At 34.1% G+C, this 26974-nt stretch overlaps 1 protein-coding gene and 1 long non-coding RNA gene across 5 annotated transcripts in view; one reads left to right on the top strand and one right to left on the bottom strand.

The window, feature by feature from the left end:
• Positions 1–286: 286 nt before the first annotated feature.
• On the bottom strand, positions 287–9200 carry LOC138696001 (uncharacterized). The gene is made up of 2 exons (XR_011331209.1): positions 9119–9200; positions 287–5596 (listed from the first exon to the last, which is right to left on the bottom strand). It is a non-coding gene; the product is annotated as an uncharacterized lncRNA (long non-coding RNA).
• Positions 8920–26974, top strand: part of Cse1 (chromosome segregation 1) — a 57757-nt gene continuing 39702 nt past the window's right edge. Inside the window, exons 1-8 of one of the 4 annotated variants that reach the window (XM_069820463.1) lie at positions 8920–9098; positions 15865–15951; positions 21707–21852; positions 24094–24286; positions 25282–25427; positions 25578–25685; positions 25806–25898; positions 26218–26385. In XM_069820463.1, the coding sequence (XP_069676564.1) occupies positions 15867–15951; positions 21707–21852; positions 24094–24286; positions 25282–25427; positions 25578–25685; positions 25806–25898; positions 26218–26385 (939 nt within the window). In that variant the 5' untranslated portion in view covers positions 8920–9098; positions 15865–15866. Of the gene's footprint in view, positions 9099–9122; positions 9190–13874; positions 14111–14395; positions 14539–15864; positions 15952–21706; positions 21853–24093; positions 24287–25281; positions 25428–25577; positions 25686–25805; positions 25899–26217; positions 26386–26974 lie in introns of those variants that run through there. The other 3 variants (XM_069820462.1, XM_069820461.1, XM_069820460.1) reach the window with 3 other exon arrangements.

The following is a 26974-nucleotide window of genomic DNA, read 5'->3' as shown; positions in this document are numbered from 1 at the left end:
TACGTACGTATATGGAGCGAAAGGTAAACAGTGCAACTTACGTTAAATGTATTTACGTACTTACACACGGAACAGACTGAGCGAACTCTGCACTAGCGCCGCGTGGTATCGGCCGTTTGAATTAACAGAGTGCGACCACTACTTCTTTCTATTCGTTATGCATTTACTGTGATGAAACGAAGTGGGAATTAAAGTAGAGAGGTAATATGGACGAGGACAAGAAGTCTGTAGGCTGAATGCAACCAGGGTTGAATAGGGAACAGGTTTCGAAAAAAGAAAACATGTATTATGCTCATGTAGACATTTACATATTTTTTTATGTTCTGTGTGTATTAATACAGACTAATTTCGAAATTATTATATAAGATACCGAAATGAAACATAAATTTAAAATGTCACTTAATTACTGTTATATGAAGTCGATTTAAGACACAGACATTTGCATTCAGTTATTCTGGATGGTTTCCAAAACTTCGTCGTTGACGAGTGTCTTCACATCATTTGCCCACAAGAAGTCCATGTGAGTGAAAGATGACAGCGGTACTCTGTACTCATCCAGGGAGTTACCCAAAGCTATGTTCAGCTCGTGGACGTCCTGAAAGAGTGATTACAACTCTTTAGAGCTATGACTGTAATAGCAACTTTCCTAAAGCTGCAGTACCATATCTAGCTCAAACATCTGTATCAGCTTTTGACAGGAGAAGTGAACAAATCTCCACTAAGGTATGAGCAAAAGCATGTGAGTGTGAAAAGCGGAGAAGATGATACATTACTCTTTAATATCTTTACACTTTTATGAACTTACTCCTATACCCTGCATACGATTCTGAACCAGTTGATATAGGTACAGTATACAGATAGAGAACATCTGCTCTTAGAGGTTCCTTATGACCTTTAAATGGACGATGCTTAAGTAAGATATGCGTGTTCTCTCTTGAAAACCTGTTTTCTAAGTATATTTTTTATGAGAAAAGATTATTTCTAAATTTTCTTAGTTTATTGCGATCAACATGCATTATGCAAGTAACACAAGAAGTGATAATAGCCTAATATTAATGTCGTTGAGTGTAAAAATTAAAGAAAAAATAAGTGTTGGAATTAAAGGTGTATAATCTCCAAAATGTTTTATATGGCGTATGAGATCTCATTACTACAGATTTTGTAGATATACGAGTATACTTCATTATCTCATTGCTCAAGTTCTAAGTTCCTTTCAGTGTTCTATGTAAAACACATACTGGCAATTAAAAATTTTAATTTTACTCTTTTATTTGTGTGATGTGAAACTACAAAATATCTCGATATATTTATAGCTGTTTTCCCAGTGCTTTATAAATGTGCTCAAATTTGGTAACAAACACTAATTAGGTGTAAATTTTTCTGTATATTCGATTCCCTAACTGTTTCAAATGTATATCATTTTACCGTTTAGGGTGTGTTTTCAAATTGTATGTAATACACTTTGTCAAATCTGGTAACCTTTTCATAAGGGAAGCTAAATTTATATAATTTATATTTATATTATATTTTTATTTATATAATTGTAAAAGCTTGCAAGCCACTGTTTTAAAAACTGGATTCACTTAATGAGAATTGCAAGAACTCCGCTAGCTACTTTTATCTGTAGACCTACTTCTGTACATATGCTAACCATTTGTCATTTCAAGAAGATTTTATAGCAACAGGCTCAGAATTCAGTCCTTGGCAGTTGTAATATTTATGGTGAACGAAGCTGTGGGGCAGATTAAAATTGCTGTTTTTATTTTTATGTGTTTTTTTTAGTTATTAGATGATGATGATGATTATTATTATTATTATTATTATTATTATTATTATGACCACACGTAACGCTAGGCCTATGAGCTAATGATCTAGTTCGTATAAATACACCCATAGTCACACCATATTGTCAAATATATTTCTTACTCAGGAAATCACTAAATTACAATTTACTAGCGTGAATATAGTTACCTTAATTCCAAAATCTCGTACTCGCTATGATGTCGATTTTCACTTTTTGCGCACTTTTGAAAGTATATCCACAGCTCCATGTACTGACAAAGCAGTAAACCTTAATTTAGAATATCAGCACTAATATTGGGCTATTACGAAACCAGTCTAGCATAGTCTTTTGTTAGATGAACAGCTAGAGCGTCTGTTTTTCATGGTGGTAACCCAGGTTCGAATCACAAGTGGAATTCGTGGAGGACAAAGATGGTACTTGGTGGAAGGTTTTCTCAGCATTTTTCCTACCGTAATTCCATCACTTCTGCACTAAATGATCATCATACGATGACGTGTAATTCGCCTCCCATAGTGCACCAGGCCAGCCCCTACGGTGGCAAAGTACTGTAGCTAAAGCTTCGACGCGTCGCTCATAGAACGTGACACTTGAATGAATGAATGAAGCAAAAGATTAAGTACCCGCCATTAGACAAACAAAATATCATGGAGAAAGTAATAAAGAAGAAAGTTATTAGAGCGTAGTAATTATCTATAATTTTCATTTAAGGGATTTCAATGAAATATTACTTTTCGTTTAAAAATATAGTCGACATATTCATATGAGAGCTTCTTGGATGTTTATGAATGGTTTGTTTCCAAAAACCTGCTATTTTGCTCAAAAACCGATTTTGACTCAATAGGTGGTGACAGGATTTTTTCTCGTTGCCAAACTTTCAGAACGGCCCGAGGTTCACTCAGCCTCCTATAAAATTGAGTACCGGGTCTTTCCCGGGAGTAAAAGGTGGTCAGAGCGTGGTGCCGACCACACCACCTCATTCTAGTGCCGAGGTCATGGAAAGCATGGGACTCTACCTCCATGCCCCCAAGTGCCTTCTTGGCATGTTACGGGGATACCTTTATCTTTTACCTTTTTAACATAATAAACATATTTCTTACATTCTGAATCCAATTCTAGAGTTTTTTTTGCCAATTCCTGCCATTTGCCACTGAAAAAATTATGTTTAAAAGTATGATTTATTTTCCAAAACCTTCCACTTTATGTTCATTCAGGCCAAAATCTATTATTTTATATTTTCATTTAGAAATAGTTTGTAAATTATAAAGTATTTCAATACATTTAGTACACAGAATGGTATAAAATATGTCTAAGATAAGAATAAACATGCATATTATTTATTTAGTATATTTCAAAGCCAGCAATTTTTCTCTTTTCTGTAAAAATAAAATGAAAGTGAAAATCAGGTTTTGAAAACAAACATTCATATACTGATCGATACTAAATGAAATGAAATCAAAATCTTTGAAAGAAAACAGAAACGTAGGGCGAACAAGCAGACAGAGAGAGGAAAAACATGACTAGGATCTTCTCTTCAGTACTTGAGTTTCCGTAAGAATCTTAAAGTACCTTTCTTACAGTATTGCAATACTTTCTATGTGAATCATAGAAGAAGAAAGCAGCTAAACATGTCATGTTAGAACTACAGCTACCTAGATAATAACATAGCTTTGTCTTTTGTTACTGTTAAAACTCCAAAAGATGTCAAATTCTTTTTTTCTTTTAGATAAAATATTTTAAATATACCTGAAAGGTATTTCATACTCGACATTTCAGACTGTTACTTGAAATCCCAGAATTCATTGCTTGTAGTGCTGTAAGTTGTGTGGTCCTTGGAGTATGTGTTTCCACGAGCATTTCCCATCCAAACATCATAACAAGCGTCAGCCAGCAGATATCCTGTCATAAACAAGTTGAAAAAGTGCGAAAATACCAGATCACTTATCTGTGGCACGCTAAGTATACTCTTCATAGAACATCTTGTCACTCCTCATCTTTTACAGTCTCCACCTCGCGACAATGGAATTCCTTGTCAGAAAGTATTAAGGGCTGTAAGATAATAAACATTTTTTAAAAATAGCTTAAAGGATAACCTTCTTAGCAATTCACTCAAATTATACTGACTTAAACGGTCACTGACTATATGGTAGCTTCTTTTTTAGACATGCATCCTGAGAGCGCGGTATTTTCACAATTGTCTCATAATAATATCTTCCTATTATCTAATATTATTTGAAATATATTAACATTCTATATATTTTAGTTTAATTCTGCTATAGAGTTTGTATTTCATTGTTTAATTAATAGTTCATAGTATTTTACTGTTTAATTCATAAGTAACTCTTGTATACACTAGAAATAAAGATAAATTAGATTACACAAGGTGCAGATTGAGTGTGAGCTCAAATACCTGCTTTTTTAATGGCATAAATATATTTAATAAGTTACCATTGGAGGCGAGAAAGTTACCAATAAATAGGTTTAAGTCCTGCATACATAGATGGTTGCTGAACAGACCTTTTTATTCAGTGAATGAATTCATGGAGTGTGATGTAAATATTGTATTTTAGAAATGTAACCCTTTCTTTATATTTTAATTTTTGTCTCTTTGTATTTTAATTATACCTTTTGTCCTTATATAAATGTGTTAACCTACAGCATAGGTACTCTGTTTATCTCACAGTGTTTGTTTTGTTTATTTCTCAGTATTTGTTTTTTTGACTATGTATGTTTATTTGCTTATAATTATTTGTTTACTTGTCTATATTTATTTGTGCTAAGTTTGTTTGTGCATGTGTGAGTGTATGTGTGCGTATTATCGAACCTGACGATGTCATATCCAGGCCTTGTACACTGGTTTCTGACAAATAAATATTATTATTATTATTATTATTATTACACGTAACTTTTATCTAAATCTAATTGTTGTATTCTTTGTAGCTTGTAAGTTCATTCATATGCATGTATATTTTTTGCTGGTTGAGTGGAAGAGAAAGCCTTACGGCCTTAACTCTGCCAGCTAAAATAAATTATTATTATTATTATTATTATTATTATTATTATTATTATTATTATTATTTAAATGTATTGCAATATGAATGTGTTGAACTAATGTTACGATATTAATGTCATAATATTGGTTTGGCAAATTGTATGTACGAGTATATCAAAGGTGAAAATGGACATCGTATAAAATGAGTATTTACACAGCCAGATCAGCTGATTCAAATACATAAAAAAACTACAGCATAAATAACAACAATCAATTAATAGAGATGTTAAATAACACCCCAATAGCTGAGAACAGTAGAATTACGTCTTTTGATGTGTCTGATATGTATACAAACATTCCAATTCACAAAACAATAGAATAAAAGCTGTTACAAATTTGTAATAATCAAAATTATTTTGGATATCAACCAAGAAAGGCCTTTCCACCTCTCAATGGACTAACGCTATAAAAATGAATTGCAATGTCATCGCAGTACGTAGTGTCCCTGGTAGGAGCCAAGAATCCCGTTGTCGCCATTGCAACGAGTACAAAACCCTTCCGCATGTTCTTGGTTTCTGCAGAAAAGGGGAACTGTTACCGAACAATCGTCATCACTGGGTTAGAAGCCGAAATGCTGAATGTCTGGAAAGTTTGACGTTTATGAAGAAGTGCATTGTATTTCATCCACTGGCTCCACCAAACGTGCCGACATCATAGCAATTGATAACAATCAAAAGATTGGCTTCATAATCGATTCCACTATCAGATTTGAGGGTGCCGAATTCCAACCACAAGAAGTAGATCTGGAAAAGAAAAGACATTATGAACCCTGCTTTCCTTATCTGGAAGAGAAATACCGCATACCCGTTTGTCGCTGGGAAGTAATTGGCTTGCTCTTTGGTGCAAGGGGCACTATATCAAGATTTTGTTTCAATTTCTTTCATCGTTTCCATATCGATCTTTTGGAACTTCAAGATATAGCCATTAATGTTTTAAGACATTCCTTGTTAATTGTAAATAACCATCTGTACAGCTCTATATATGAAAAATAAATTATTCATGTCATAGAAAATATGTTAATTGAATGCAATAAACAACATATTACAAAATGGATAAGGTACGTAGATAATGCTTTGGTCATATATCATGACACCACGTAGGAAGTCCTTTTAGATACTATTAACAAAATTAATTCCGAAGTCTCATTTACGAAAGAAGATGAAACAAATAACAAGACAGATTTTCTTAACATCACATAGCAATAATACATTTCAGTTTAAAATTTATAGGAAACCAACCCAAACCACGCATTTAATCCCTTCATGTTCCAACCACCCAGCTCAATATAAAATAGTCAGTCTTAATAGTTTAATAAATAGACTTACAAATATTCCTATGATTGAACAAGACTACAAAAATTAATTAGAAATCATGTACACAATTGCCTCTGAAAATGGATATAAAAGTCATTAGTTGACAATATAATAAAACGGACAAATAAAAAAAAAATTAATTAATGAAAATACTAAATTCTTTCAGATTAAAGAAAACAATTTTTTTTTTACTTTCACATTTGTAATAACTTCACAAATCTAATTATTAACACTTTCAAGAAGTTTAAATACGAAATAGCATATAGAACCAACAAAACATTACAAAAAAGTTATTTAGTAATATGGAACAAAACCACAATAAATTTAACTCTTCAGGAGTTTACAATTTAGAATTCCAATTTTCTAATTGCAATTAGGCCAATTGGTCAGTCTGAAAGGACTTTCAACATAAAATATAAATTAATACTTGAGGACAAAAATTCGCTCCGACGCCGGGGATCTAACCCGGGTCCTTAGTTCTACGTACCAAGCGCTCTGACCACTGAGCTACGCCGAATTCAATCCACAGCACCGGATCGAACCATCCTCGTTGAATGTTTCCTCAGATATTAATTGTCAATATTACAGATATTATTCTGTAGGACAAATTAATAAACATCTTTAATATAAGAAGTTTATAAGAAGGGTGATATATATTAAAGAGATGATGGATCAAAAAGCAGAAATGTAAAGATCCACCATAACTATGAATTGTAAAGTTGACTGACAAATAAATATCAAATATTACAACCCAACCTTTTATTTCTGTAAAATCAAATATACATTCACTGTATAGGCAAAGGTTTATGGATACAATGAAGGAATCATCTAAAGTTCGTGCATGGGACCAACTTTTACTCATCCCCAGTCTCATACCAGATAATGCAAGGAATTCTGCTGTATCAGCTTTTCGTCTCCTGACTGGACATGATTGCCTAGCAAAACACCTGCATAAAATTATAAGATTGGCATTTTTTTAAGCTAATGACGAGTACTTGACGTATGTCAATTCACCCATATGAAGTCAGTTATGTAGACCAATTTACCGACACAGTCATTGTCCAGGGTGTGCCATAGGAGGCTGGTCTACGCTACACCCATGATGAGATGATTATGGAGATTTGTTGGGATGCCACAGGGGAACCGAAATTCCTGTGTTACCTGGTCCAGGGGCTTGCCCAGAACAAGTTATAAATCGGGGGTACACTGGGGATCGAACCCGGATCAACAGGATTATAAGTCCAGTGCTCTAGTCACTAGACTGCTGTGGTAGCTAGATTGGCATTGTTTCATCATCAAATTGTGTTCTGTGTAGAAGGGATGAAGCCATGGATAAAAACCATATCTTAACTGCAAGTCTCTCCCAAATACTTTTAATGTCTATGAAAAATATTAGACTGCAAGACAGTTTATGGCTTCATTGCTAAGATAGCTGAACATTGGATAACAATAACAACAACAGTTCGAAAATGTTCTAGAATGGATAAAGCTGTGTTTGGGTTTCTAATTCCAGTCTTTAGCAACATCCTCTTCAGGTTATCACTCCCAGTCTTCTTCTTCTTCTTCTTCTTCTTAGGTGAGTAGTTCCTTTTTCAGCAGAGACGAAATTACAGAAAATGAGAAGAGATAAAATGAACAATGGGGAAATAAGAAACATTTTGGGAATTGAAATACTGTAAGTACCGGTAATTGAAAATAACCAAATTGGGTGGTTTGGACATGTTATGAGAATATGGGTGATAAAAGATTACTGAAGAAGACACTGGGTGAATTCAGTGACTGGAGACTTCTCAGAAGACCTAGGACAAGATAAAAATATCAGATGAAATAAGATGTGGAAAGAAGAGGAAGGTCATGGATGGAAGTAATGACCGAGAAAACTGGAGGCTGATATTTCACACTTGACTCTTATAATAAGGAACATGGGAATGGATACAGATGATGATGGTGAATAAATAGCCTAAATAAATAATAAAATCCTTATTGCTGTTTATCCTAATATGTTTTGTGTTTTGAGATGCTCTCTATTGTGTTGGCTTAATTTAATGTTAGTTCTGTGTAATTTAGTTGTAGGTATTTAAAAGTATATTGAGGAGTTACTTCATGTAAATTGCACCTTTTACAACTATGAAGCATTTAGTTGCCAATTTTCACTGCATTTAGATGCCATGTTCTGAATTTGTAAACTAAGGAGTTGGATATAAGAATGATGTGGGTGTAGTTCACGCCCATTTTGCGTAAATTAATCAAATGAATTCTTATAGTAAGGAGTATAAATCCACCAAATTCAAATTGATATCGTGAAAAGTGAATATAATACATAAAAAAATGACAACACTGTCAGGACTTAAGTGATGCTTTCATAATAATGTATACCGGTATTTCAGAAAATCGTTGTTGGGTGTTAGTTTATTTTGCGTTTATACAAAGTGTCCTTGTTTGTTAATTTATGTTAATAAAGTAAAATATATTTCTGGTTGAGGTTCTGGCTGACATGTACTCGTATTATCAGACAGCATATCTCATTTGACGATATGTGTCAGAGGAAGAACAAATTATTTGTATACACCTGAAGGAAACTGGCCAACCTGCCCCTTATCTCCTGGCCTAGTTGCCTCATGAGTAATGTTTTAAGTAGTGCTGTTGATCGATCAGAATATTTAATCGATTAATCGAGTTTTGGTCGATTTTAAAAATGTTTTAATATGCTGTAATATGCAATTGAGTGGCTCAGTGGCAGACTTGCCTGACCCACAAAATTTTGAAATCTCTGACTTCTTCACCAAGTGATTGTAAATTATAATTTCTACGTGTCCCAAAGTTGTTTATCCCTTATAAAATCCTTGATTAGTGATGTCATCTATTGAAAGGTTAGGCAGTTATGTCTAATAATCAAGTGATGTGCGACAACTTGCGTCTAGAGCCTATAAAGGTACGGTCACACGTCTTTACTTTTGCAGCGATGCAGTATAAAAAACTGCGCAACTCTCGTACTGCGACGTGTGAACAATAGCTTCCACTGAGTAAGTAGTTAGAATTTCATTCGCCAGGTGACAGTGATGTTACAGTTTTCGTATTAATAGAATATTTGAAATATGAAATGCGCACAAACTGTGCAGGAGTGTGTTAGTGGATTCCACTTTAGTTCTTGCTGTATTCGATTATTGGTTTGTCATTTTTTTTTTTTTTTTTTTTTTTTTCACATTCAGCAATTTATTGATAAAGTTCCAAAACAAATATGTTTTCTGCCTTTTCGTATTTTAGTGTAAATTCAAATAACGATGCACAAATATTGTTCATGTCCAGCTGTCAAAACAATTGGGCACAGAGACATTGGTGTAGGTTTAAGGAAGTCAGAGGTTGTGGAAAAGTGCATGTTATTCACTTAAAAAGGATTTTGGTGTTCTGTGTTTCTTGTAGAAATTTGCATTGTATTGACCAAGACGCTTGATGAATGGATTTTCACTTGAATTTGCACTGTTATAAAACTTCTTAACGTGTTCACGTAATGAGTCTTTCAGAAATGTTATGTCCAAATCAAAGTGTATTTGTGCATTTGTTGTGTACCAGTCTGAATTATGTATTATTCGGAGCACTTTATTTTGAACAATTTGAAGAGGTTGAAACACTGTTTTTGGAATATAACACCAAGCCGGGGCAACGTAAGTTAGAATCGGTAAAATCAGCATTTTGTATAGCATAACTTTTCTTCTTAGACTGAGGACAGGAGATTTGAACAGGGGGTAAAGATGAGATATTCTAAGAGAGCTCTTAGTTGTTACAGATTTTATGTGCTTGTGCCACAACAATTTGTTATCAAGAGTAATACCAAGATATTTTACATGGTCACTGTATTGAATTTCTTGATTGCATATTTTTATTTTGTCACGAGGTCTTTTTAAACACTTGGAGAAAATTATTGACTGACATTTTTCAGGATTTAAAGAAATACGCCATTCTTTAAGCCATTCTTCTAATAGAAGTACATGGTTTTGAACTGCGGAGACAGCATATTGAGGACTGAATTTAACACTATATATAACTGTGTCATCAGCATACAGAAGTGTTTTAGTTTTGAGAGTAGTAGGAATGTCAGAAGTGTAGAGACAGTACAATATAGGACCAAGTACAGAGCCTTGTGGAACTCCAGCTTCTGCTATATAAGTGGAAGATAGTTGGCCATCTATGAGGACTTGAAAAGATCTCTTTTCTAAGTAGCTAGCTAGAAGGTGAGTTAATGAGCGAGGCAGAAATTTATTAAGTTTATACAGCAGACCTAAATGCCAAACTTTATCAAATGCCTTAGAAACGTCCAAAAAGATGGCTGCTGTGTAGAATTTGTTGTTAAAGCCTTTGGTTATGTCTTCTACGAGAGAGACTACATTATGAGTTACTGATCTTCCTTTTTGAAAAGCTGTTTGCCAAGGAGGAATAATGGTGTCTGTATAAGGCAACATTCGTTTGAGGATGATCCGTTCTAATAATTTTCCATGTGTATTCAAAAGACATATTGGTCTTCTATTTTGACAATACATAGAGTTCTTGTTCTGTTTAGGAATTGTAATGATTTGTGAATGTTTCCAAGATGAGGGAAAATATTGAGTTTTCAATGCTGAGTTGAACAACTTAGTAATATGGCATATAGCTTTCTTTGGTAGATTTTTTAGGGCTAAGTTACTAATTTTGTCTGGTCCAGGAGATTTTGAAGATTTTAAAGTCTTAATAATTTTTTTAACTTCTGAAGGGGTTGTATGAGGAATAGTACTTGCATCATGAACTTTTAAATCTCTATTAATATTGTCAATCATGTCTTGATTTGAGATCATATAGTTCGGGTCAGCAGTTGGTTCACTAAAATGATCCTTTAGATATTCAGCAATTGCTTCAGCTTTATCTTGTGGATTGTATTTGATGCCATTTGTAGTATGTATGGGTTGCTGTTTATTGATGTTGTTAGATGAAGTAAGTCTTTTTGTTATTTTCCAGATAGTATTCGAAGATGCAGCATCCTTGACATCGGCTTCAAATTTATCTATTTTCAGTTCAAAAGCTCTTCTGTGTAATTTGTTTTTTAAATTGTTATAGATATTTTTGTCAGTTTCATTTCGAGTTTTTTGCCACTTTTTCCTAGCTAAGCGTTTCTGTTTGCAAAGAGTTTGAATTTCTAGGTTCTTAGCTGTGTCTGGGTTCTTATTGTATGCAGTTTTTGCGATTTTGATAGCACTGCTAATTGTGGAGGTGTAGATTTGTACAGCTTTATCTAAGTCCTCTCTTGATTCAATGATTATATTGCCTGGCACGGAAGAGTTTACGAGTTCCCTGAAGAATTTCCAATTGACTGTTTTTCTTTTGTCATTTTTTAATATAGAAGAAGCTGGAATGTGATCTAGAACTAGAATGACTGGGTCGTGGTTTGAAGACAGAGCAGAAACTGTTTCAATGTATAGAGGTGTAATAGTAGTATTGACAAGGGCAATGTCTAATACATCCGGCATATGCAGATTATTGTATGGAAAGTGAGTTGGCTGTGAAGGAGCTATTATGTTATATTTATGTAGGGAAGCGTGTGCTTCAAGTTGTTTTCCTCTCGGAGTAATAATTCTTGAGTTCCATTTTGGGTTTTTACAATTGAAATCACCAGCATGAATGTAGTTTTTTGACATTTCATGAAGCAAATCTAGATCATTGTCTAGAAGTTTCAGATTTGGAGAGTAATAGATAGCTCCTAATTGCAAGTTTGAGTTGTTTATTGGAATTTCTATGAATGTAGCTTCAAGATTTGTAAAGTTAGGTGTAGATATATGTCGGTGATATAAAGTTGATTTAACAGCTATAGCAGTGCCACCATAATGTCCTCGAGGTCCATCTGTGCGATATATTGTATAATTTCGGATTGTGAAACGTTGGTTGGCTGTTAGATGCGTCTCATTAATTAAAAATATGTCTATGTCAAACTCTTCAAGGAAATCAGTTAGAATATCATAATCTCTTCTTACGCCATCGGCATTCCAATAGGCTAGTTTCAGAGGTTTATTCACTGCCGTTTCCGAGATCAAGGATATCTATAAGACCTTCAATTAGTATTCCGATTTTTGTCAAAGTATTATTTTCTGATTTGATTTTTGACATTATACTTTTAAACTTCTGGATATAATTCCTAATATTTTTTGTAAAATTCCAGATGTCTTGTAAGTCTTCTATTGTAGATGAATTGTCCCTTTGTTTGTTAAGCGTATCCTGATTGTGATTTCTGTAGGGAGTTGGATTCCTATTTGGAAGACGTGGGAAATCTTGGTCTCTAAGAGTAAAATTATTAATGCTCTGTTCTCTTTTGTTTTGTATTCCCTGAGTATATTTTAGGAATTTTGGACAGTTCTTGAAATTAGCTGTATGTTGAGCATTGCAATTTGCACATTTGGGTATTGCTTCAGAGACTGCATCACAATTATATGTAAAATGTGCATTACCGCATTTCACACATTTTGGTTGGACGAAACAGGTGACAGCTTTGTGTCCAAAACCCTGGCACCTGAAACATTGGATTGGGCCTTGTAAACTTTTATAATCTTCTATGTTTAGTTTCAGATTAAAAAGCCCTGTTAGAGTATGGATGTCAGGGGTTCCTGGAGTTTGATATGTAGTGATAATCCATACTGGTATAGGTAGGGACACTAATTCTCCAGAAATGTCATCTATTATCTTTTTCTTCATTTGTTTGACACTTTGGACCGAAAATTTTTTCAAAACAAGTTCATTTTGAATTGTATCACTTGATGTTTCTACAGGTAGACCTTTCATAACTACTTTATGAACTTTAACTTGTCCATTAGGGAAGGTGTAGAATTCATAACTGTTAGCTTTCAAGTAATTACCTATGTCATTATAATCGTCATTATTAGCAGCAAAGATTTTTAAGCCCTGTGGGCAATATTGTGCATTGATTTCTTCGCGTAGAAATTGTTTTAGTTGTTTTGCGAAATCAAAATAATTCACTTTGGTCAATAAAATGATTGGTGGTGGTTTCTTAGGTTTGGGTTGAGAAATTGTGTTTTTTGAAACTGCACATATTGCGGGATTAATATTTGATGGAGTTGTAGATGTGCCGACGCAGGGTGTAGTGTTACTGATGGTATTATGACAGTCTGTGGGCGTGGCAGTAGTTAGTATTTGAAATTTGTTGTGAGTTTGGATAGGTTTAGGATTCTTCATTGATGTTGCTATTTGTTTAGCAGCCTTTGTTTTTAATGTTTTCTTAGCTGGTGTGTATTCATCTGTTGATTTTCTGATTTTCATTTGTTTGATTGTTGAGTCATTGGAAAGAATAGATGTGTTCAAAACAAAATTATCATTATTAGTATTAGGCTGATTACTAATCTCCATATTTTCTGAATCGCAGTTTATTAATGCTATGTCACATAATGTGTTGAGATTATCATTCATTTCACAAGTGTCCAAGCTAGTAGATCTAGGATCTTGCATAGCTATCGCACAAACACAAGTTCTATAAGAGAAAGAATTAAGAAAGAAGGAAAATACTTATGTAAAAACTCAGAAACTATAAACACTAATTCACAGGAAAGAATATGCTTCACTTTAGAACACAGAACAAACAATCACTTTATCTAATTCAGAAATAACAGTCACTTTATCTAGTCTAGACAAAATAAGCATTTGAATCAGACCGCCATTACAGTCGAAACTGGTTTGTCAAGCTTCTTGCACTGGGTGCAAATAGAATATTTTGACGCTAGATGGCGGCAACACTAAAGCCGAAAAATAGACATGTGTACCTGTATTGTTTTATTAAGTCTTGCTGCTTTACACTCTATTCCCTACTCTATTCAGTAAATATGTTAAAGGTTAAAAAATAATTGGCAAAAAATATTAATGTACAAGCTGTCTGACAGGGAATATGATTATTGTAGGCCTACTAATCAAAACCAGGTAATTGCAAACAGAAAGAAAAACCATAATTCTGATGACAAAATATAGGCCTATTCTGATTTCCTGAAATATAATGATTTAACATAATATACCATTTTATGAGGTCAAATATTGGTCTGAAAATGTCGATTTCTCAACATATTCTCAAATAGTTCAAAACAAAATCTCATCTAGCTCTGAGCATACAAGGTGCGAGCATACAATTTCAATTCGATACAAATATGAGAAGTAATCGAACTTTTGTGTAAATCGATGTTGCATCAGATATCGATTTTGGTCGTTTGACAATCCTGAATGTAATCGATTAAAGCGTCATCTGCCGGCATAAATTATTATTATGTACGAATTTATGTTTATGTGCGCGAAATTTGTGGCTTTGCATGTATAGGCGTTAAATATTAGGTATATGTTAAGAATTACTGCCTGAAGTAAGTAATCTCTCTTATAATGTTACAATTAAATAATATAAGCAATATATTTATCAAAAGATACTGTTATTAATTTGTTCAAAGTATCTCATTAGGGGTTGTGATGAAAGTGGAGGTTAGGAGTGATTATTATTGCCTTTATCTTATTTATTTGTTTATTGAGTTTGATTTGGGAGATTCTGCTGTTGAAATCAATGTTACATCTATTTTATACATGTTAAATTATGACTTGATTAATAATTCACTCAAGTACGTCGGACTGCCGGCTTATTGTGTAATTGGCGGTTATTCTTGCCGTCTTTTCAAAGAGTGATTTCATTTTGGATTTAAAATGGTGAGTTAAGGGACTTTATTTTTTCATTCGCCTGCTTATAATTATACAGATTTTCAGTTTTTATAGATATCTGTTCCTAATGACACATGAAAGAGTATACATTGTAAGTTATTGCACAACACTGTCACATGTCAAAGCATGTATGAGAATTCTCGTTTAAGAATAATATAACGTAACCATTATATCTATTAGGTACATAAAAGATTGTAAAGAATTCGTCATTTGTTACTTATTTAAAATAATCTGTATTCCGAAATGAGTTTTGATGTACAGTAGCTGCGGCTTTCCGTAGCTGCCTGTTTAGCTTTATAACCGAGTAGGCCTATTACAGTAAGCCAACTGTAACACAATGTATGAAGGCAAAATTTATTTTATTTCGCTCTATGTGATGACAAAAATATTGTCAGAAAGATACATTTGTTGCTTTCACGTTATTAAATGCAATGGTGAATCTAACTTACCTCTCAAAACAGAAAAAGAAATAAAGAAACACCGTTAATGTGCCTGTTACATGGAGAGAAGGTAAAAAATGTTTATGTAAAATTTAATATAATGGCACCAAATTTTATGGAATGAACCACCCATTTTTAATTAGGTACCTAAGTATTTAGTACTAAGTTAGTTGAAACAAACTTTGAGATGCTGACCGATCTTCTGAGCATATGTAAAACTATAATTTCGAGTTTGTTTCTCTTGATGCTTTGTTTAGGAGTTCACTGGTAGTAATATGCTCATTTTGGAATTATTGACAAGAAAAAGAATTATATCTTTTGGCATTACATCTGCCTGAGCACGTAGTAGGCCTATACTCAGTAGTGGCTCCAACCTCGAAGTAAAAACTAACCAAACTAGAGTACTACATTTGACCACAACTGTAGTCTTTCTATAGAATCACAGTCAAGAAAGCAAGAACTCTCTGAATATAATTGATGTTCATATCGTGTTATGGGGAGTTTATTTCTACACAGTTTTATTAATCTCTTCTGTCATAGGGATGGAGTTAACAGATGACAACCTTAGAACTCTATCAAACTATCTCCAGCACACACTTAGTCCTGACGTAAATGTCCGGAGACCTGGTAAGCAGAGAAACATTTAATTCACTTATCTATTTTTATGTATATTTTCATCGCTTCCACCTCATTTTGCTTGCAGATTACTTGCCAACGATCTCTTTGTCTAAGACTTTCTTCCTACAAACATCCACACCTATATATATTTCGCCTACAGTTCTTTCATTTTCAATAAATGCATACCCATTTCTGCTTCAGATTATTAATCATTTCCATGGTCACACCAAGCTACAAAAAATTCCAACTACAGCGGGACAGTTTCACTGAGCCGCAGAAAATTCCATGGGAAACCAATTCTCAATAACAAATCTTACCAGTATCATTTCAATGGAGCCAACAATCAGCAAACGTGAAAATATATACTGGCATTGTGAGATTGTGAATGTTGTTTCACCAACTTCTACGTGAATACTGGAATAAAATCTTGTTACAAAGAAGACATGAACATGAGCATGACGAAATCAAGATTCGAGTTCAAGAAATTCGTCGTATTATCAAAAGAAGAGCAGAGACTCATCCAAATGAACGCCCAACTGTAGTTTACAGAGATGAATGTAATAGATGAGGTATAGGGTTACCATCCATCCTGCAAAAGAAGGACATGTCCTCCTTTTTTAATAATTTTATCCTGTCCGGCAGGCATTTAAAAAAAAATGAAATGTTCGGTATTTCGCATTTCAACTAGAATTAATATAAATATTGAATAATGTGCGATATTATGCATAGAATATCTAAACAAATGGTGAAAACCTGTGAAAGAATTTAACTGCTTTCAATGGTTGAAGCTGGAGCACATAAAAAACCATAAAATATGATGACCTATTGACATTCATTGAATTCTTACACTCTAAAAATGTCACTATTCACGATTCTAAGCTATTTCATCTATTTTATTATGCAATGTACAAAGATATGGCAATCAAGTTAATTTTAAAAAGATTTAAGTTTAGATAAACAATGGTGCAAATTCTTCAATTCCAATAGTTCTGCGAGCACTGAAACGTTCTCAGAACTCTTAAAAATATGTTAATTCTATTTATCTCAAGTCACAATGGAAGTGCTGAGATAGTATTTTCCCTAATATCTGCTCAATGGACAAAAGAACGAAATTGCATGCTAACGGAGACAGTCAGAGGGATCGTCATGGTGAAATATAATTTCAAGGACATGTCCTGTGAACAGTTCCATAGTTATTTGTTTGTTACAAAATATAAGTTGGTCCCTTCAGGCTCTTGTGCACAAAGTGGGCTCCACCGATAAATGGGGTACAGATGTAATACTGATCCAGTAACTAGTGAGAAAATTAACTAAGATGATCCATTGTTTTTATCTTTAATTTTGTTCGTACCAATTTTTAAAAAATCCTCCTTTTTCCAGCAATGTCCTCTTATTTTAGATTCCATGTCCTCCTATAGAATTTCTGGTGAAACAAGCGTTGAGCAACTTCCGCCGATTTTGGAATAGACACCGACGCACTTGAACTGCCAACGTAGAAAACAAAAAATCACACTCAACCGCTTTCACCTTCATCTTGACGGGATAATAAAAGCCTAAACTAACCTAACCTAACCTAAGTGCATCGGTGTCTATTCCAAAATCGGCGGAAGTCGCTCAACGCTCGCTTAACCGAATTTCTTCTCATGGTAACTCTAATGAGGTAGTCCTAAAGTCCTAATGAGTTGCTGAACAGGAACATTTTGCTTACAGACGTGAACACAAAACCTAACCTGCAGTACATTGGACACTTTTGGAGGTTCAAATAAGATCACCATATAATGTCACACTCGGAAGAGAGGGATTCCTCGCATGATACAGGAGCAGGCATATGAACTGCATTCTGATTTTCTCAACTGACGAGGGTCTTTGCCACATATCACGAAGTACAAAGCTTTTTGCCAGTGATTCAGCCAATTGTATACTCTACTTGGCTTGCTACATGACTATATCTTCCCATTAGCATACGCCCTCACAGTCACAAGGAATGAACAGATGTACAGGGCTATCTTCCAGGCACTCTTGTCCGAATGTCATGTGAAGAATCTATGATTATTTCAACAGTAAATTATGATTTTAAGATTTATAAAATGTAAATCGATTCTCGATCTGAAAGATGTTAAACTTTTTATATAAATAAAAGTGCTTCATTCATTCATATTGTTCTGCCCAAGGGCAGGTCTTTCACTCCAAACCCAGCATTCTCCAGTCTCTCCAATTTTCTGTTTTTCTCTTTGTCTCCTTATATGATCCATATATCTTAATGTCGTCTATCTGATATCTTCTTCTTCCCCGAATTATTCTTCCGTTTACCATTCCTTCCAGTGCATCCTTCAGTATGCAGTTTCTTCTCAACCAGTGTCTCAGCCAATTTCTTTCCCTCTTTCTAATCAGTTTCAGCATCATTCTTTCTTTGTCTACTCTTTCCAACACAGGTTCATTTTTTATAAAGTGCCTAATGGTGTGTATTGTCCTTGCAAAACTCTGTCACTTTCTTATGATTTCTGTAGCAATAACAAAAGATTAGTGTTACCAGAATGTCTGGTACTGCATAATTTTGACTGTCAAATGAAGTTTACAATGATATTTAGAAGTTTAATGCTCTCTTTATCTTATTAAAATTATTATATTATACATGACATAACTTACCATAGTTGTGGAAATGAAAAGGTAAGTTTTTGGTGAGTGTCCATTGTTTCCATTCTCATCTAGTATAATGTTTAACAACATCAGATATTTTAATGAAATATTTTCATCTGATTTTTTTTTTATTATAAATATGGTTGAAGATGCTGGGGAGAGGGGAGGTAGGACCTTGCTTGTTAACACAAAATTATTACATTAAGTTTTGACCTATTTTTTAAAATTTGTTTCGGATATTTTTAGAGTGTAAGTTGCTAACAAACCTGTACTGTTGCATTGCTGCAACGTGCACTGCTTGAAGTAGGTTTTACTCCGAAGCTGTATTATGTCCATTTAAAACATACTGTGAAGGGAAAATGGTGTAAATGGAAGCAAGTTAGTATAATCCTAGATCATATATGTAACAGATATGTCGGGCTTATAGGCTTTGAGGTTAACAACTTTTGTCAGGTTTACTACGCTGCCATCTAGTTGTTACATAGTTGTCATAATTCCCATTTGAATTGCACTACAAAGATCAGTATGTAGGACAATCACGGGAGCAGACTATGACATCAGTAACTCTCAACTATATGAGTCACTATAATGCTATTTAGTGATTATATTCAAAATGCCAGAACCAAATTTATACAATCTGTAAAAACACATCCAAATCCACTGTTCAATAGTTTAGTAATTTCTAGAGTTTAATGTATGAGTGATTTCTTGTAAAACACTTCACTCCTGGTGAAAGTGTTGAATGTAAATTATATATATTTTTTATACCGAATCATGTATTAGGTTACATACATCTTGTAAAAGGCATGGGTCCATTTTGCGACCTGGTACTTAAATAAATATACATTTCTGGAAAAAAAAAAAAAAAAAATTGAATTGCATTAGCGACTGTGCTGCCATCTCGTGTTCGTTTATGGCAGACGGGTGGCTATCCTGGCGGTTGTTCTCTTCAAAGTGCTGCCGATTTTAACGTAGCGAGGAATTATCTGTTACATATATGATCTAGGGTATAATCAACGAAATGAAATAAACAGAAATCATAGGCCTAATATGTTACATTGCAACATACTTACATTGTAAGAGAGAAGATATGGACTTGGAACACTTAGGTGGTTTTGAATTTTTCATAACTTTGTAGACCTTAACTTCAAATATTAGAAAGTAAGAAGGAAGATAACTTTATTGTTAAACCCTGAGCATTAGACATACACACTATAATGCAAGTTTTTATAAAAAAGAAAAAAAACCTCGCCTATGGCAGAGTGGTTAGCCTCTCTGCCTTCCACTGTGGTGACCTGGGTTTGATTCCCGTCTGAGTCACGAAATTTGTGGTGGACAAAGCAGGTGCGAGGGGTTTTTCTCGGGGTTCTCCCGTTTTCCCTTACCATTATCATAATTCCACCATATACCACAATCATCCTCATTGCGAAGTCCAGAGCCAGGCCTAAAAAAAAAAAACGCTGAAACAGTTGTACAAATTGTGTTTAATAAAGACTCTATATATTAAAAAAAAGTTTATCAAATGAAATTCAATTAAGTGGATTTATTATTTTTCCGTCAGTGACGACTTAACATGCCATATACAAGATACAATTCCTTTATATTACATAATTAAAGAAACTCACTTGGCTTTTATTGATTGCAAAAAAGCTTTCGACCATATTGACAGAAATAAGCGCTTTCAAATTTTGCAGATGATTCAGTTCCAAACGCAATTATAAGAACAATTTACGAATTATATAACCACAATATTATCAAAATTACTATCAGATCAGAACATACTGAATGGAGACCGATAAACTGTGGAGTTCGTCAAGAATGCCCTCTCTCACCACTTTTATTCAATATATACATCAACTCCATCATCAGACATCAGCAACTAACAATTCATGAAAACATCCCGCTCTTCCAAAATTGTACTCTAGATACATCATTATATGCAGACGATCAGGTTCCTTTTTGCTACAAATGAAGATGAGCTGCAATACTCAATATATCACCTGAATATAATAGCACAAAATTTCAATATGAGAATTTCGCCAAACAAACCAAAAATTATAGCGTTTCACGGTAAACAGCCAGTTAGGAGTAAAATTTGCATTGGAACCCGTACGTTAGAACAGGTAAACTCATTTAAATATTTAGGTTATAATTTGACATATTTACCTGTTACTGATATACTTGAAAATATTCAACATTTTAATGGAGCCTTAAGAACCATCAACCAGATTTTCACAACCACGAAAACCCAAAAACATACCAGGTTAAAAGCATGTAAAGTTCTAGCAAGACTTGTCCTCATGTATGATAGTGATGCCTGGACTGTCCAAAACTCAGATGTTCAATGCCTAACAACTGCGGAAATGAGATTTCTAAGAAGGACTGCTGGCTACAGCTTGCTTGACCACAAAAGGAATGAACTAATTACAAAAGAATTGAGAATTACACCTATTTATGAACATCTCAACCACTATAGACAAAAATGGCTTAACCATGTCAATAGGATGGACCATTCCAGAATCCCAAGACAAATTCTCTGCTATATACCACATGGAAGACGATCTTTGGGACGCCCCCTGAAAAGATGGACGGAGACCGTAACAGGCTACTAGGCCTAATATCTGCAAGGATGATGATGATGATTACAATATAATTAAATGTTCGTATTAGGCCTAACATTTCCATTGCTCTTGATTGCGACATCATCAGATGCATTTGTTGTTTTACAAATTACAATAGGTTAACATATTATGTAATATGAAGGAATTGTACCTTGTATATGGCATGTTATGTCACTGACGGAAAAATAGTAAATCCACTTAATTGAATTTCAAAGACCTATCTGAAAATTCCCTCAAAATTAATTGCAAAATTATCAAATGAAGATGTAAGAGCTCACTACTTGGATACAGGATGGCAAGTGGAAAGTTTCCGAATGTGCTGAGTATTAGCAGCCAACTGACTTGTATTCATGTTATTTTATGCGTATTCAATTTTACCATATTATCTGTCTGTGCTATTTGTGTTTCTATGCTGTGTGAAACTACGAGTGTATCTGTAGTCAGACGTTGATTGTAAAACAGGACAATGCATTTTCATGTAGTAACACGATTTATTTATCTTGCAGCTGAAAAATTTCTCGAATCTGTTGAAATTAATCAGAACTACCCAATCCTGTTGTTACATTTGGTCGACAAACAAGATGTTCTTCTGACAATACGTGTTGCTGGTGCTGTTGCTTTCAAGAATTATATCAAACGAAATTGGAAAGTGGTATGTTCCATCCATTGTTATTTATTTAAATGTGTTTTCTAGATAAGCTTGCATAGTGAACTGAATAAAACAGTTCACATGTAACTTGCTTATTTAACAGCTTCTCAATAAGAGATGTGGTTAGATCTATAACTTGTCCTGTGAAATTTTTAGTGCAAGAATAACTGTGGATTATGTTTCTTTCGGGTAATTTTGATAGAATTAGTAAATATTTAGTTAAATATTTATTTATTATGGAGTCTGTTTCCCATATTTCCAGGATAAAGTCAACATTTGATATTTAAGTGATCTCCCAGATCACATATATGACAGATTGGCCATCCCCATGTTAAAAGCAGTAACATGTGAAGAGTCCACTGCAAGAATGATGGATGTCATTTGGAGAAGCAATTGAAAGTTTGAAATGCTTAGCGCTCAAAGCTTAACTGTGATTTTCCGATCATTACTGGACAATGACTATCAGTGTTAATGCCATATAACTCTCTATGTACATTCTATATGTCTTAAGCTATGCATTGACAGTCTTGGTTCATTTTCGACAAGAAAGTGACACCCATCATTCTTTCAGTGGACTCGTCATGTGGAAGAGAACAACCACCAGGATCGCCACCATCGATTGAGAATGACTGCTAGATGGAAATATAGTTGCTCTGTGTAATTCAAATGAGAATTATAACGTGACTTCTTATGTTATAGCTAGATGCCAGCATAGCGAAACTGATAAAATTGGTTGCTGTCAAAGCCTATAAGGCTGAGCAGTCTGTTATATATGTGATTTGGGGTGATCCGCACCGAATTTATATATTTACATTTTACAGTTGCGGGTTGTATGTAACATTATGTACTTATAACAGTTGAAGGGACTGAAAAGATTATAGTGTAAAAGCCCGGAAAACATAAAATGCAGGGATGTAAAAGCAGCTTTTTACTATGTACGCAGTTTGAGAGGAGGATGTTTTTGACAGTTTCTTTGTTGTAATCTCATTATAAACTACTAATGTCTTGTAAAATTTATGTTAGGCCTACCTTTAAGAATCAATTTTTAATAAGTATAAAAAATGATCATAATATATGAACAGCTATTTTATGTGTATTATGTTAAATTTGATAATAGCATCTTACACCATACAATTTATAAATTAAACCTAATCTCTTTTTGTGATCATAAAAATGCTTTTTGTATGTGGTACTGAGAACGAGTTTTCTACTTCTTATCAGTCAATCTTCTTAATGTATCCAGCTGCCTGCCGACAACATAAAGTCCACTATAGTCCATTGTAGTCTATTCAGTTGTTGTTTTTCACGAAAAATGAGGGGTATTTTGATCGGTGTTCATTATAGATGCCTGTTGCTAGTAGGTGGGGGTGTAGTCAATATATACTGCAGGGCTGTGTCTTCTGCAACTGGTACTGATGATTTTAATTTACTTCTTTTGTGGTTTATGGATGAACAGTATAGAAGAATGTGTTCAGATCTTCATCATGATTATTATACCACAGACAAGTAGGATTATCAGAAATGTAAAATCGGTGTAGATACAATTGTGTGACAATGTGACCTGTTCTGGCTCTTGTTAAGAATGTTTGAACATGTCTGGGCAAGTTTTTGTACATTTTCAGGTCATTTGGTTTCTTTTGTACGGACTGTAAAATTTTTCCTTTGTCAGAAGAGAGCCAATTGTTGATCCATAGGTCTGTAAAATGAGACTTTACTGAAACAAAGACACTGGATAGAGATATCACTTGAAGAGATCTTGGTTGCAAATATGTTGCCTGTTTTGCAATATTATCGACTTTCTCATTTCCAGGTATACTACAATGACTAGGTATCCATTGAAATGTTATTTCCTTTTGGAATTCTTTTAGTTTACTTAATTGTTTCTGAATTGGAATAATTCTATGTGCATATAGGTTTGGTACATATTTAATTATATTCAATATAGCCCCCTTCTACTTCTTATGTGGTAAATGATATCATTTTTGTCTAAGAAATTGGTGTACGCAGGTTCAAAATGTACCCAAAACTACATATGTTCTCTTTATACATTTCATGTGATGCACATCATTTCATTTCTTTTACCATGTTGTGAATAATATTCCCATTTGTAGTTTATTTCTTCGTTTATTCTTATTCATCCATTGCGCCATCATTGCCCTCACTTCTTTACATCTGGATATAATGCAGTTTGAAAGATGCATTAAAGAAAGAGTGAGTTATCATTGATTCCTTGCCTGGTTTCAGGATGATGATGCAGTAGATCGGATCCATGCACAAGATCGGGAGGCTGTGAAACAGCTAATAGTGAACTTGATGCTCCACTCCCCAGAAGCAATCCAAAAGCAGCTGAGTGATGCAGTATCAGTCATCGGCCGCTATGACTTTCCAAACAAATGGCCGGATCTTATTTCACAGATGGTTGAGAAATTCGCTTCTGGTAAATAATGTTCATTACATTGGAATATGCTACAGATGAGATGAAATTGTACAGATCCAGAAACAAAATTCGGGTCACCTGAATTTTCCAAGTTCCAGTTATAACATACTGAACATGCGCAGTGAAAGGTTATGATTATAGGTAGTTTTTATAAAGGATAGTGTACAATTCGGGGAAATTTTAAGCATTAGGAGGGGAGGAAGTACTTCAGTATAAATAGGTAAAAGAAGTGTTCAGGCGATAAAATCAATATTTTTCAAGTCTGTAGACAGTTGTTCTATTGATTGAGTTTTCTAATTACTCCCACATTAGCATGTGTATGTTGTTTCTTATTTCATTTATACTTACTTATGGCTTTTAGAGAACCCGGAGGTTCATTGCCACCCTAACATAAGCCTGACATCGGTGCCTATTCTGAGCAAGATTAATCCAGTCTCTACCATCATATCCCACCTCCCTCAAATCTATTTTACCATTATTCTTCCATCTACGTCTCGGCCTCCCCAAAGGTCTTTTTCCCTCCGGTCTCCCAACTAACACTACATGCATTTCTGGATTTGCTCATACATGCTACATGCCCTGTCCATCTCAAACATCTGGATTTAATGTTTCTAATATGTCAGATGACCCATACTGTGCAGTTCTGCAACTTTCTCCATTCTCCTGTAACTTCATCCTCCTTAGTCGCAAATATTTTCCTAAACACCTTATTCTCGAACAGCTTTAACCTCTGTTCCTCTCTTAAAGTGAGAATCCAAGTTTCACAACCATATAGAATAACTGGTAATATAACTGTTTTATAAATTCTAACTTTCAGGTTTTTTGAAAGCAGACTGGATGACGAAAGCTTCTCAACTGAATAGTAACAGGCATTTCCCTTATTTATTCTATGTTTAATGTCCTCTCGAGTGTCATTTATATTTGTTACTGTTGCTTCAAGATATTTGAATTTTTATTGAATTTTATTTATATACTGTATTTGTTTCTTTAAATAGGTGACTTCCATATAATCAATGGAGTCCTACACACAGCACATTCACTTTTTAAGAGATATCGCTTTGAATTCAAGTCTCAGGAGCTGTGGACTGAAATAAAGTTTGTCCTAGACAAGTTTGCACAGCCCCTTACAGAGTTATTTAAAGTGAGTAAATTCGAATATTTTTTTATATAGTTGCTTTCATTGTCAATGTTCGTCTTTAGTGCTTACTTCTTTTTTTTTAACACACTTTTATTTATTCTTAATACAGAATATAAAACAGACAGACAATGGAAATATTGCTTCTCATTTTAGGCCACAATGAATTTAACAACAGTTCATGCCAACAACACAGATGCACTCAAAGTTATTTACAATTCTCTGGTTATCATCTGCAAAGTTTTCTACTCACTGAACTTTCAGGTAATATTTTATTCCGTTTTAATTTTGTTATTCAACTTTTGTGTAAGAATTTGTGTGTTACTATAATGCTCTAAATTTATTTATTGTCTATTTCATTAAAATGATATTTTCTTTTTAAAGGATTTGCCAGAATTCTTTGAGGACAATATGAAAATATGGATGGAAAACTTTCATACATTACTGACTGCAGATGTGAAGTGTCTTCAGACTGCTGTAAGTAATTTGTATTCATAGTAAGTGAAACAAGTGAAAAGAAATCTTGATTTGGGCCATTATCATCGAGAAATGGTCCTCAAGGACCTTTCATAATCCTAGCAAGGGACTGGGTAAAAAGCTGGGCGAGTAAGTGAAAGATGGAGTAAAGGACAAGAAAAGAAGTGCAAAGGAAAGGACAAAAGTAGGAATAGAGTAAAAGGAAGAGGGTTAACATGAGGGTTTGTTGAACAATATTGTATTTATGAACATATTTATTTATTCCCTCCACCAAGTGAAGTTACATAAGAAGTGTGTGTAATGGAGCTTGTGCTTGCAGGATGATGAGGAGCCTGGATTGCTGGAACAGTTGAAGTCTCAGGTGTGTGATAATGTTGCATTGTATGCACAGAAGTACGATGAAGAATTTCAGCCCTATCTGCCCCAGTTCGTGACTTCGGTCTGGAATCTGTTAGTCACCACAGGAATTCAGCCAAAGTATGACTCGGTATGTATAATGTTATTGGAACTTTATTTTCATTTATTTCGAACAGTTAGAATTTGACAGTTTAAAAATTATGTATACAGCACCTTTCTTGTAAGTTCTTTTCTGGAAACATTTGGACTTGACAAGGAGGGGAAGTGAGGAAGTTGTGATTGAGCCATCAATTATTGTTGTGTCAATAAGAGGAAATCAGGAACCAAAGAGTTTTTTAGTTTAAGAAACTGGTGTTTAAAAAAGGAAAGCATAAAGAAAAAAACAAAAGACAATTACTCAGGAGACAAGGTCACAAACGACAATAATGAGAAAGAATAAATAGTGGACGAGGAAGAGTGAATAAAGTGAAAAAAAGAAAATGGTGACATAGTGAAGTAAAGAATCATAATATTAAGTGTAAAGTGAAAATATGGTAGTAAATAAATAGGAAGCAAGAAAGCAAATGGAATTTATCCAAGCATTTGGGCATTAGATTGCTGCTCCTGGTGTGTGTGCATGCATGCGTGCGAGTTTGCACGGGCGGGCTGGGTTTTTTTTTTTTTTACAGATCATCTAGGTATATGTAAAGGACTATGATTTTGATCACATTGTAATTCAT

Source organism: Periplaneta americana, chromosome 3, assembly GCF_040183065.1.
Source record: "Periplaneta americana isolate PAMFEO1 chromosome 3, P.americana_PAMFEO1_priV1, whole genome shotgun sequence".
Classification (NCBI taxonomy): Eukaryota; Metazoa; Arthropoda; class Insecta; order Blattodea; family Blattidae; genus Periplaneta; species Periplaneta americana.
The sequence above is the reverse complement of the archived record's forward strand: the minus strand, read 5'-3'. Positions and strand labels throughout refer to the sequence as shown.